The 12,500-nt window shown below is 43.6% G+C and overlaps 1 protein-coding gene across 1 annotated transcript in view; it reads left to right on the top strand.

Annotated features, from left to right (window-relative positions):
* The first annotated feature begins 3,638 nt into the window (after nucleotides 1-3,638).
* The window catches only part of ppp3ccb (protein phosphatase 3, catalytic subunit, gamma isozyme, b), a 24,686-nt gene continuing 15,824 nt past the window's right edge, over nucleotides 3,639-12,500 (top strand). Inside the window, exons 1-5 of the mRNA XM_076082836.1 lie at nucleotides 3,639-4,147; nucleotides 8,967-9,164; nucleotides 9,734-9,858; nucleotides 11,906-12,017; nucleotides 12,090-12,235. Of these exons, the coding sequence (XP_075938951.1) occupies nucleotides 4,096-4,147; nucleotides 8,967-9,164; nucleotides 9,734-9,858; nucleotides 11,906-12,017; nucleotides 12,090-12,235 (633 nt within the window). The 5' untranslated portion in view covers nucleotides 3,639-4,095. The remainder of the gene's footprint in view (nucleotides 4,148-8,966; nucleotides 9,165-9,733; nucleotides 9,859-11,905; nucleotides 12,018-12,089; nucleotides 12,236-12,500) is intronic.

Raw genomic sequence — 12,500 nt, 5'->3', positions numbered from 1 at the left:
GTCCTATCACCTGCTGCTTCTTCACCTCTTCAGGTGTGAACGTGTCTGCTTGTGTCATCAGCAGTTTCTTTAACCTGCAGAGAGAAAACAAACGGAAGTGTTTCATTTATCGTCATGTTAGAGAATCTCGTAACAAAACACTGAGAACTTACTTGTCTCTGTGAACGAAGCCTCTGAGGTCGGAATTGTTAGGGTTAGAACAAAGGATGAAGGAGCCTGCAGGCCGCAGGTACTCTTCTGCTGCGAGCTTCTTACTGCGCACGCGCATCAGAAGAATGAGCTGGACCCGGTCCAGAATTAAAACAATATTTAATGTACTACACAAAGTTCACTTACAAACTGAATTAACTATCAATAGTAATGTTCTCGAGAGCAGAGACCACATACACGCATCTCCTCACAGTCCGGCGCGGCCAGTTAGCTGAAAATGAGAGCTGCAGTGATCTGAGGTAAACTCCCTAAAACATTGTCTTTTGTATCCCCTGAGAGTCAGAAAGTGTCCGATACTGTCATAAAACATGTAAATGACCCTCCGTGGCGATTAGTGATTGGCTTCATTTGAATTCTGCCCCCTCCCATTATCGATCCCTTAGCAAAACATCTTGAACTCCTCCTCTCTGTCCTGCTGGTCAGCTTGGCATTTGACCGTCCCACTGGCCCCATCCTCCATCGATGAGGTCGCCTCCATTTGCTGCTGCATGTCTGACACCTCACTCAGAATCCTTATCTGACCCTCAAGACTATTCTTAGTGTTTTAATACCTACAGTGACTATACTTCTATGATTTAATACATTCAATGAGTTAATATACTGTAACATATAATATCCTCTATAAGTAAGAATATTGTAAACCTTTAATACATTCCATATGGAAACATATTGTGACTAACATATTTATTATTGTAACACTTCTACTCACCACTAGGGGTGTTATTAAATCCTACTAATAATGCGTTTAATACTGAAATTCTCCACAGAATCAAAGCGTCTGAATGCCTTTCTTCAGAGTTAATGCACCACCCACCACCTACAGCTAATGCACCACCTACAGCTAATGCACCACCCACCACCTACAGCTAATGCACCACCTACAGCTAATGCACCACCCACCACCTACAGCTAATGTACCACCTACAGCTAATGCACCACCCACCACCTACAGCTAATGCACCACCCACCACCTACAGCTAATGCACCACCTACAGCTAATGCACCACCCACCACCTACAGCTAATGCACCACCTACAGCTAATGCACCACCCACCACCTACAGCTAATGCACCACCTACAGCTAATGCACCACCCACCACCTACAGCTAATGTACCACCTACAGCTAATGCACCACCCACCACCTACAGCTAATGCACCACCCACCACCTACAGCTAATGCACCACCTACAGCTAATGCACCACCCACCACCTACAGCTAATGCACCACCTACAGCTAATGCACCACCCACCACCTACAGCTAATGTACCACCTACAGCTAATGCACCACCCACCACCTACAGCTAATGCACCACCCACCACCTACAGCTAATGCACCACCTACAGCTAATGCACCACCCACCACCTACAGCTAATGCACCACCCAACGTCTACAGCTAATGCACCTCCCACCACCTACAGCTAATGCACCACCCACCACAGACAGCTAATGCACCACCCACCACCGACAGCTAATGCACCACCTACAGTTAATGCACCACCCACACCCTACAGCTAATTACACCACCCACCACCTACAGCTAATTACACCACCCACCACTTACAGCTAATTACACCACCCACCACCTACAGTTAATTACACCACCTACAGCTAATGCACCACCTACAGTTAATGCACCACCCAACGCCTACAGCTAATGCACCACCCACCACCTACAGCTAATGCACCACCCACCACCTACAGCTAATGCACCACCTACAGCTAATGCACCCCCTACAGCTAATGCACCACCCACCACCTACAGCTAATGCACCACCCAACGCCTACAGCTAATGCACCTCCCACCACCTACAGCTAATGCACCACCCACCACCGACAGCTAATGCACCACCCACCACCGACAGCTAATGCACCACCTACAGTTAATGCACCACCCACACCCTACAGCTAATTACACCACCCACCACCTACAGCTAATGCACCTCCCACCGCCTACAGCTAATGCACCACCCACCGCATACAGCTAATGCACCTCCCACCGCCTACAGCTAATGCACCACCCACCGCCTACAGCTAATGCACCACCCACCGCATACAGCTAATGCACCACCCACCGCCTACAGTTAATGCACCACCCACCGCCTACAGCTAATGCACCTCCCATCGCCTACAGCTAATGCACCTCCCATCGCCTACAGCTAATGCACCACCCACTGCCTACAGCTAATGCACCACCCACCGCCTACAGCTAATGCACCACCCACCGCCTACAGCTAATGCACCACCCACCGCCTACAGGTAATGCACCACCCACCGCCTACAGCTAATGCACCTCCCACCGCCTTCAGCTAATGCACCACCCACCACCTACAGCTAATTCACCACCCACCACCTACAGCTAATGCACCACCCACCACCTACAGCTAATTACACCACCCACCACCTACAGCTAATGCACCACCTACAGCTAATTACACCACCCACCACCTACAGCTAATGCACCACCTACAGCTAATTACACCACCCACCACCTACAGCTGATGCACCACCTACAGCTAATTACACCACCCACCACCTACAGCTAATGCACCACCGCCAACAGCTAATTACACCACCCACCGCCTACAGCTAATGCACCACCCACCGCCTACAGCTAATGCACCACCCACCACCTACAGATAATGCACCACCCACCACCTACAGCTAATGCACCACCCACCACCTACAGCTAATGCACCACCCACCACCTACAGCTAATGCACCACCGCCTACAGCTAATTACACCACCCACCGCCTACAGCTAATGCACCACCCACCGCCTACAGCTAATGCACCACCCACCGCCTACAGCTAATGCACCACCCACCACCTACAAATACAGCAGCTGTCTGAGAGAAGTGATGACGGTCTGGATCAAGAGGGACCCATCAGACCCACTAGAGTCCTGCAGAGTTCACCTTACATGGACAGGATGTAGAACTGTGGTTATCTGGAGGACGACAACTGAAGATCTAAACTTATAAAGGGTTTCTATTTATAGAGTTTAACTTTAGAGGAAGCAGAGGAGGAGGAAGATAAATTTAAATTAAATTAAATTACAAAGAAATTTAACTTTTGTCATTTTAAAAAACGTTACTCTAAATCAAAAGAAAATCATGAGTTGATACAGAAACGTAATCTTTGAGTGAAGCTGCTTTTAAACACAGTTTAAAACACATATAGTGTGTGTGTGTGTGGCTCAGCGGACCGTGAACGCGGCGCATTAAATATCGCATTAAAAACTATACTACCCACAAACCCCCGCGGCGAAAACATGTAAGGAAATCCGACAGCAAGCGGATTTCCTTACATGTTCTCGCCGCAGGGGTCTGTGGGTAGTGTAGTTTTCGGATTATTGTAATAATCCCACAGACAGGCAGAGGGGGGGGGGGGTTCTGAACGACACCTCTGATCACGACAGAGATGCGCGAGCTCCAAGCAAGAAGCAGCTCGTGCGAGAATAAAAAGGGATAAAGTTGAGCTCTGATCTGACCACCGCTCGTTGTGCTCCTGAACGCATCATCTGACGTTCTGCTCTGCTCATGAACGCACCACCACCAGAGGAGGACCAGGGCCGTTTCCTGGAGCATCGGATCCGCCTGAGAGTCACTGATCAGCGGCTTAGCAGCACCACAGCACCGCGGAGCAGAAACGGAGGACATTGAAACATATATATATATATATTAAATTTGTTCTTTAAAGAGCTTTAACTCTCCCCCCCCCTCCCATCTCCCCCCACTAGTCCGGGTTAGCTCGGCTCGGCTCGTCCTGCTGAACTTAGCTAGCTCCTGCTAGCTCCAGCTAGCTAAACTAAGCTAAGCTAAGTCTAGTTTAGATATTTAGCTTTTATTTTTCTTCCAACCTGCAGCTCCAGAAGGAGGAAGCATGTCTGAGAAAGAGCCGAACAAACTGTCCACCACCGAGAGACCCGTAAAAGGTTTGTCACGTTTATTTCTCGGTTCTTTTCTTGCAGGAAGTTAACGAAGAGCTAAATGTGAGCAGATTGTTCAGTTTAACGGTAACAACACACGTTAACCGGTCATTAACGCGTTTGTTTTTGGGTAGATCGTGGTGCTTACTACCCTTAAACTACCAACACCATCTTTATAATGAGGTAGTCCGGTTATGAAGAAGTTAATCAATCCAAGCTCAGCTAATGAGTTAGCTTGTTAGCTTAGCTGTCCGGACGTCCAGATGTCAGCTATCTGTCGGAATCAGTTTCAATCTGACTCTCAACGTACATACATAGAATATACAAAGAAACAATAAAACGTATAAAGAATAAAAACAAGGACATTAAAGACGACAAAGTAGAACAGAGAAACTAAGCATACACATTTAACATGAAGTACTATGTGTGATATAAATGTAACTTCTGACATCCAGCTGTTAGAATGCGTTCATGTTCTCTGATGTGGAAATGTGATTTAAGGTGGAAACATAACGTCGTGTGATGAAATACTGTTATGGTTGTGGATGTAAATGAAGTGCTGCAGTGTGTGTGTGTGTGTGTGGGGGGGGTGGTGTGTGGGTGTGTTGGCCTGGATGTAAGACAAGTCTTCTCTTTCCAACAGCTGTTTTTAGAAAATGAAGAAGACCTTGTATCCTGGATTACTCATTTTATATCTCTATACCGATAACTATCGCAATATATTGCATGTTTTCTGGTAATGATCAAACTTAAATATAGATATTTGTATTAGTGCTGGGTGGTATGACCAAAAATGTGCATCAGGGTATTTTGTAGGATTCTGGCGGTTTCACGGTATATCACGGTATTTTTTTTCCCCGCGTTAACGCATTAATTAATTAACGCCGAAAATTATTTTATCGCGTGTTTAATTATTAAGCTGACATTTTAACACAAGAACCGGCAGCGAGTGGTGAACAGCTGTTTGTGTGGCGTCTCTTCCGTCTCCTTCACCTACATTCCCCTGGGTCCTAAGTCCCTCCAAGTACAGCTTCTTATCACCCGCTATGTACCAACGTACATTTATAACAAATACCACACAGACCCAGCTCCTCTCTTGGGCACAGACTCTATCGGTGCATCTCCGGTCTGTCTTTGTTCATCCTGCATCGCTCTGTTCTCTTCTTTAATGTAACGTTACTGTAGCGACGGAGCCTCTCCCAGCTGTTAACACACTGCTGTGCTAGCGGGCTAACTAGCGAGCTCTACCCAGCATGCCGTTCAGCGGTGTAATTTTATAAATGTACAATTATTAGTGTTACAAACTGTTGTGTCGTGGTGTTTTACTCTGTTAAAGAGCGTTAGTTGTGGGTTGTTAGTTGTTATAAAGTTATAACCATGATTAGGGTTCCCTCTCAATACACTCAAGACAACTAGCTCCTAGTGTAGCGCTCCTAGCGGCGAACAATATATTTAGCTGCCTGTTGAAGACAGACAGCAGTTGTTTCGGCTGTGCACCGACGGTATGAAGGTGGTTGAACAATTCATATCATACGGGAAATTAAAACCGGTATACCGCCCAGCACTACTTTGTATACTCCTGAGTGAAATAAATACTTAACAAACTCATTTTATAAAGAACTTTAGTGTAAAATTAACATGAGTCCCTCCATGTACAGCTTCTTATCACCGTCTACTACCAACGTACATTTATAACAAATACCACACATATTACGGTAATCAGCGTTGCATATGTGTCTGACCCAAATACCTTTTGTTCTTCAGTCTTTGTTCATCCTGCATCTCTCTGTTCTGTTCTTTAATGTAACGTTACTATAGCGACAGAGCCTCTCCCAGCTGTTAGCAGACTGTTAGCTAGCTTTACCCAGCATGCAGTTCGGCGGTGAAATTTTATAAATGTACAATTATTAGAGCTACAAATTGTTTATGTGTCACAAACTGTTGCGTCGTGGTGTTTTGTTGTTACAGAGCGTTAGTTGTGGGTTATTAGTTGTTGTTATAAAGTTATGACCATGACTAGGGTTCCCTCTCAATACAGGTAAGAGAACTAGCTCCGACCACAGCGCTCTCAGCGGCAAACAATATATTTTGCTGCCTGTTGAGGAGCGACAGAAGTTGTTTTCGGCTGTGCACCGGTATGACGGTATATGAAAAATTCTTATCCTACAGGAACTTAAAACCGGTATACCGCCCAGCCCTAGTCTGTAGCCTGCAGGTCTGTAGCGGGTCACAGACCTTAAAGACGGTTGTTCTCTGATACTTTGAAACCAGGTCTAAACTAAACAGTAAACCAGCTCTTCTGGTTTTAGTTTAGTTTTTCTGACTTTGTTTCCTCGATGGTTCGCTCTGACACTTTGATAAAAACATGTAAATATATTTGAATGTTGAGGATTAAATATGGAGAAATGAAGCGGTCCTGGTTCTAGTGACGCTGGTCCTCAGATAGTGAAACATGAACTACAGACGGTGATTGATCAGCTGGTCGACTGACAGAAAACAACATGAAGATATTCTGATAATCAATCAAAACATCTTCTGATTTTCTCTGAAAAATATAATTTAAACTGAATGTTTGGGTTTTGAAGATGTCACTCTGGAACATTGCGAAATACTTTATTATAGAAAAACAATCTGCACATTATTACGCAATACGAATGATAATTGCAGCGGTAAATTACTTAATTAAATACTTGTAATACTTATAATACCATTGTTTCCTACAGATAGACTTCACTATTAACTACTAGTTAGTATTTATTCAACCAGCAGGACGGTGAGGTCACGTGTCTCTAGCTCAACGGCCTCATTTGATTGGCTCAGAGGGTTAACGAGGATTATCAGTGTGAAGCTGCAGGAGAGCGTCAACTCGTTAAAGATGGATGCTGGAGGACAGACGGACAGACTAGCTTTCAGTGTGCAGCTGGTTCAGAGTGTATTTATTCACCTGTGATGTTTGTGTTGTTTGTTGCTCTGATGTTGACCTGCTGATATTTGCTCGTTAACCAATCCGAGCTCAGAAACAGAAACAAAGAACCGTCTGTTTGATTATTTTTGGTTTTGTTTACATTTGACTGTCAGCTGACCACAGAGACGGGGTTATACAACCAGGAAGTAACAGACTTTATGGGACGTCCTGCTATAAGTGAGACGTTCACTGACATGTGGACGTTTTCTTTAAAGTGAAGTCAGTGCTTCATGTGTTAAAGCTGCATTCTCTCTAGTGTCCACCAGGGGGCGACTCCTCTGGTTGTATAGAAGTCTATGAGAAAATTACTCTACTTCTCTCTTGATTTATTACCTCAGTAAACATTGTAAACATGAGTTTATGGTCTCAATCTCTAGTTTCAAGTCTTCTTCAATACAGCATGATGTTCATTTAGTACATTATGGTCCATTTAGAGTCACACAGACCATAAAGCAGGGGATGCTTTAGGGCGGGGCTACAGGGTGATTGACAGGACTCTGTCACTTGGTCTCCAGTGACTGGTTTCTTCTTCTTCTGGTGATGAACCAGTTCAGAGCTCCAGCTCAATGTGTGACCTGGTTTGGTTTCAGAGTCTCTAAACTAGACCACTGGGCCGTGTGTGTGTGTGTGTATGTGTGTGTGTTTGTAGTGATCTCATTTCCCTCTCTGAAGCTCCTCCATGTGTCCTCATAAAAAGATGTAAAGTGAAGAGTTCATATCTTCTCTGTCTGTAACACCTCACGCTGTATTCAGGAAAACACAAAATATCTTCTGAGAATATGAGTTCTCTGTCCTAATTTGCTATAAAATACTCGAACTGAACCTCCAGATATTAAACACGTGATCGTACTAAATATGTCAGATTTATATTTGACTGCCTGACCAAAGGAAGAAGCCTCACTCTGTTACGGTGGATTAGATCACTTCAGCTCATAAACTTAATATTTCTGAATCAGGTCAGATGTGTCAGATTTAGTATCTACAGCTGTCAGTAAAGAAGTAGAAGTCTCTCATTAGTTTGTGACGTTATGAAGTCTCTAATTCAGTGTTTTGGACGTCACCACTCTGCTTTATGGTCTGTTAGAGACCTGTCAATCACTGTGTAGCCCCGCCCTAAAGCATCCCCTGCTTTATGGTCTGTTTGACTCTAAATGGACCATAATGTACTAAATGAACATCATGCTGTATTGAAGAAGACTTGAAACTAGAGATTGAGACCATAAACTCATGTTTACAATGTTTACTGAGGTAATAAATCAAGAGAGAAGTAGAGTCATTTTCTCATAGACTTCTATACAACCAGAGGAGTCGCCCCCTGGTGGACACTAGAGAGGATGCAGCTTTAACACATGAAGCACTGACTTCACTTTAAAGAACCGGAGGTTGTTTCCAGGTTCAGATACATATTGATTTAATATTTATGTAGATATGAGGATCTTGTCTCTGTGAGTCTCTGGTGTTTCCTCCTCTGTCTTCAGGTCGAGTCTCAACATGTTTGAACTCTCATGACGTCTCCAGAGTCACTGATGGAGTCAGAATAACAACACACGTCTGGTTTATATATAATAATCTATAGAGTTCATATATTCAGAGAAAACATTTCACATTTAAGAACCTGGAACCAGGAAATATTTTATTTTACGTCTGTCTTTATTGTTTTATTTCCAGTCAGTGATGACACAGACACAGGTGCCACCTTTTAAATGCACTTTTAGCCTTATTGTCTTATTATAATTAGAAACATTAAAATGACGGTTAACAACAGAGAACGTCTAAGATTGTCTCATTATAAAAAGCTGTGTAAACAATAGTCCGCTATGTGTGTGAGTGACTCTTGTCCGTCTGGCCGTCCCCCGGTAGCGGTCCCGTACCCCCCCGGTACCCGTCTGTCTGTAAAGGACCTGTACGTGGACGGGAGGCCCAGCGTGGAGGTCCTGAAGGCTCACCTGGTGAAGGAGGGTCGTGTGGAGGAGGAGACGGCTCTGAGGATCATCAACGACGGAGCAGCCATCCTACGCCAGGAGAAGTGTATGCTGGAGGTGGAGGCGCCCATCACAGGTAAACACGCACCCGTCACGGGTCAAATATATAACTTTTATTATTTCAAAATCATTTTAATAATATACAATTGTTGAGTTTTCTGTTTTAAATCACAGTAAAGTAAATATAAATATAATATATACACACTGAGACATTTAGATATATGTCATATTTCACTGTTTTCTGATATTTTGTACAATAAATGGACATTTTTATAACTTCCAACAAAAACAATTCTAAAATCCAATAATTACATCTTCTAAAATGTTTTCTTTGTCTCTTCTGTTTAAAAAGTGAATATTTTCTGATTTTGGTCGCACAAAACGAGATATTTAAAATATTTCATATACGACAGTGAGCTGCTGTAAATACCTGGGTGTTCAGTAGGAACCAATGTCCTCAGGAGGACACGGTGTTGACAGACAGACCAACATGCTGTTGAGCTTTAACGTGTGTGTGTGTGTGTGTGTGTGTGTGTGTGTGTGTGTGTGTGTGTGTGTGTGTGTGTGTGTGTGTGTGTGTGTGTGTGTGTGTGTGTGTGTGTGTGTGTGTGTGTGTGTGTGTGTGTGTGTGTGTGGCCCCCCCAGTGTGTGGAGACGTCCACGGACAGTTCTTCGACCTGATGAAGCTGTTCGAGGTCGGAGGATCACCCAGCAGCACCAGATACCTGTTCCTGGGGGACTACGTAGACCGAGGATACTTCAGCATCGAGGTAGAGACACACACACACAGGGACACACACACATCTCTGACATTTGGAGTGGCGGCCTGCTGCTCGGGCTTAGCAGAGCGTCTTTAAATAGTGGAAGAAATGAAAGACACACACTCAGTGCCCCGCCCACTTCTGCTGGTGGCTGAAGAGTTTATGCTTTTGTTCTTTTACAGTTTCTGTGTGAACTTCACTATTTGTGCAGAACAAAATAAACATTAATAAGAAGACGAAAATCCTCTGTTGCGTCGTTCGTCGTTAGTCAGATTCTCATCTTTCCGATGGTCCTTGAACACATCACATGTGACGAATGCTTCAGTCAGAAAAAACAACAGAAACGAAGCTCAAAATCGTGATATTTCATCAAAACATTTTATTCTTCATGTTCTCATATAAATGTCTCCTCTAATAAAGAGTTCACTTTAACCAGAGTGTGTTAAACATTAAAGTGTGAAACTATGACGTCATGATGGATTAATCTGAGACCAACAGTCATGTGACTACAAGGAGGAGACACTTAAGGAGAGGTTGTAAAATATAAATAGTTGAATATATTTATAGCATGTGGAGCCTACATGTTGTTCTAACATTGGTAACTCTTCAAACGTGTTGGATATTTAAATTCCATTTCTGTTTTTAATGATTTTATTATTCTCACTAAAGACATGTTCTTGTTCTCTCTACTTCTACTCGTGATGGTTCTGTTTCTATAGAGGAGCAGCACTTTATAGTAAAGAGCTCCTTCTCTTGCATCGACTCCTCATGCTGAGTCCCGTGGACCAGTCTGTCACACACATACGTGTAGACATGTCTGTATGTCCTAAACCGTTCATGTGATATTGCTGTTATATCCGTTAAATGAAAGAGTCTCCACTTCATCCACACATTCACTGCTTCATCTCAAATCCATTACAGTCGTGTAAAGAAGAGACATTAGGAAAGTCCAGTCACGCTCCAAATACTTCAACTGAGTCAACACAAATGAAAGGAAGAAGCTGAGATTGTTTCTTTGTCATTAAAATCACTGATCAATCAAAAGGGTTAAATCAGCAGGATTACTGGATATTTACCTTTTACGTGGTTAGTGTGTGTGTGTGTATCTACAGTGTGTTACTGCATCATATCTACGTGTGTGTGTGTGTGTGTGTGTGTGTGTGTGTGTATCTACAGTGTGTTACTGCATCATATCTACGTGTGTGTGTGTGTGTGTGTGTATCTACAGTGTGTTACTGCATCATATCTACCTGTGTGTGTGTGTGTGTGTGTGTATCTACAGTGTGTTACTGCATCATATCTACCTGTGTGTGTGTGTGTGTGTGTGTGTGTGTGTGTGTATCTACAGTGTGTTACTGCATCATATCTACCTGTGTGTGTGTGTGTGTGTGTGTATCTACAGTGTGTTACTGCATCATATCTACCTGTGTGTGTGTGTGTGTGTGTATCTACAGTGTGTTACTGCATCATATCTACCTGTGTGTGTGTGTGTGTGTGTGTATCTACAGTGTGTTACTGCATCATATTTACCTGTGTGTGTGTGTGTGTGTGTATCTACAGTGTGTTACTGCATCATATTTACACGTGTGTGTGTGTGTGTATCTACAGTGTGTTACTGCATCATATTTACGTGTGTGTGTGTGTATCTACAGTGTGTTACTGCATCATATTTACCTGTGTGTGTGTGTGTGTGTGTATCTACAGTGTGTTACTGCATCATATTTACACGTGTGTGTGTGTGTGTATCTACAGTGTGTTACTGCATCATATTTACCTGTGTGTGTGTGTGTGTGTGTATCTACAGTGTGTTACTGCATCATATTTACCTGTGTGTGTGTGTGTGTGTGTATCTACAGTGTGTTACTGCATCATATTTACACGTGTGTGTGTGTGTGTATCTACAGTGTGTTACTGCATCATATTTACACGTGTGTGTGTGTGTGTGTGTGTGTATCTACAGTGTGTTACTGCATCATATTTACACGTGTGTGTGTGTATCTACAGTGTGTTACTGCATCATATTTACGTGTGTGTGTGTGTGTGTGTCTCTCTACAGTGTGTTCTGTTCCTGTGGGTGCTGAAGATCAACCATCCCAACACCCTCTTCCTCCTCAGAGGGAACCACGAGTGCCGGCATCTCACAGAGTACTTCACCTTCAAACAGGAGTGTAAGTCCTCGACCCTCACACCTCCTAAACAAACCCCTGTACGTGTGTGTGTAACATGTGTGTGTCCTGCAGGTAAAATCAAGTACTCAGAGAGGGTCTATGACGCCTGTATGGATGCGTTCGACTGCCTGCCTCTGGCTGCTCTCCTCAACCAGCAGTTCCTCTGTGTTCACGGAGGCCTGAGCCCCGAAGTCACCTGTCTGGACGACATCCGGAAGGTAAACCGCTAACACCAAGCATACTCCCGTTTATATTCTACATGAAGGTCGTTATACGATGTAGAATAATGCTGCCGTCTCTGTCAGAGAAAAGTCGACTGCTAAAGTAGTAAAGTATACAATATTTCCCTCTGAGATGAAGTTCAGCTGTTTAAAGCATATTTAAAAGGCTGTAAATGTAAAGAGTTTATGCAGTAAGAGCTGAGATGAATCCATTAGTTTACTGACAAACGATAAATAAAATAGATGAAAGTTTTCCTTCATT

The sequence above is a fragment of the Anarhichas minor genome, unplaced genomic scaffold, assembly GCF_050575085.1.
Source record: "Anarhichas minor isolate MPS153535 unplaced genomic scaffold, ASM5057508v1 ptg000105l, whole genome shotgun sequence".
In the NCBI taxonomy this organism is placed as follows: domain Eukaryota; kingdom Metazoa; phylum Chordata; class Actinopteri; order Perciformes; family Anarhichadidae; genus Anarhichas; species Anarhichas minor.
Note: the sequence above shows the minus strand (reverse complement) of the source record. Positions and strands in the feature narration are given on the sequence as shown.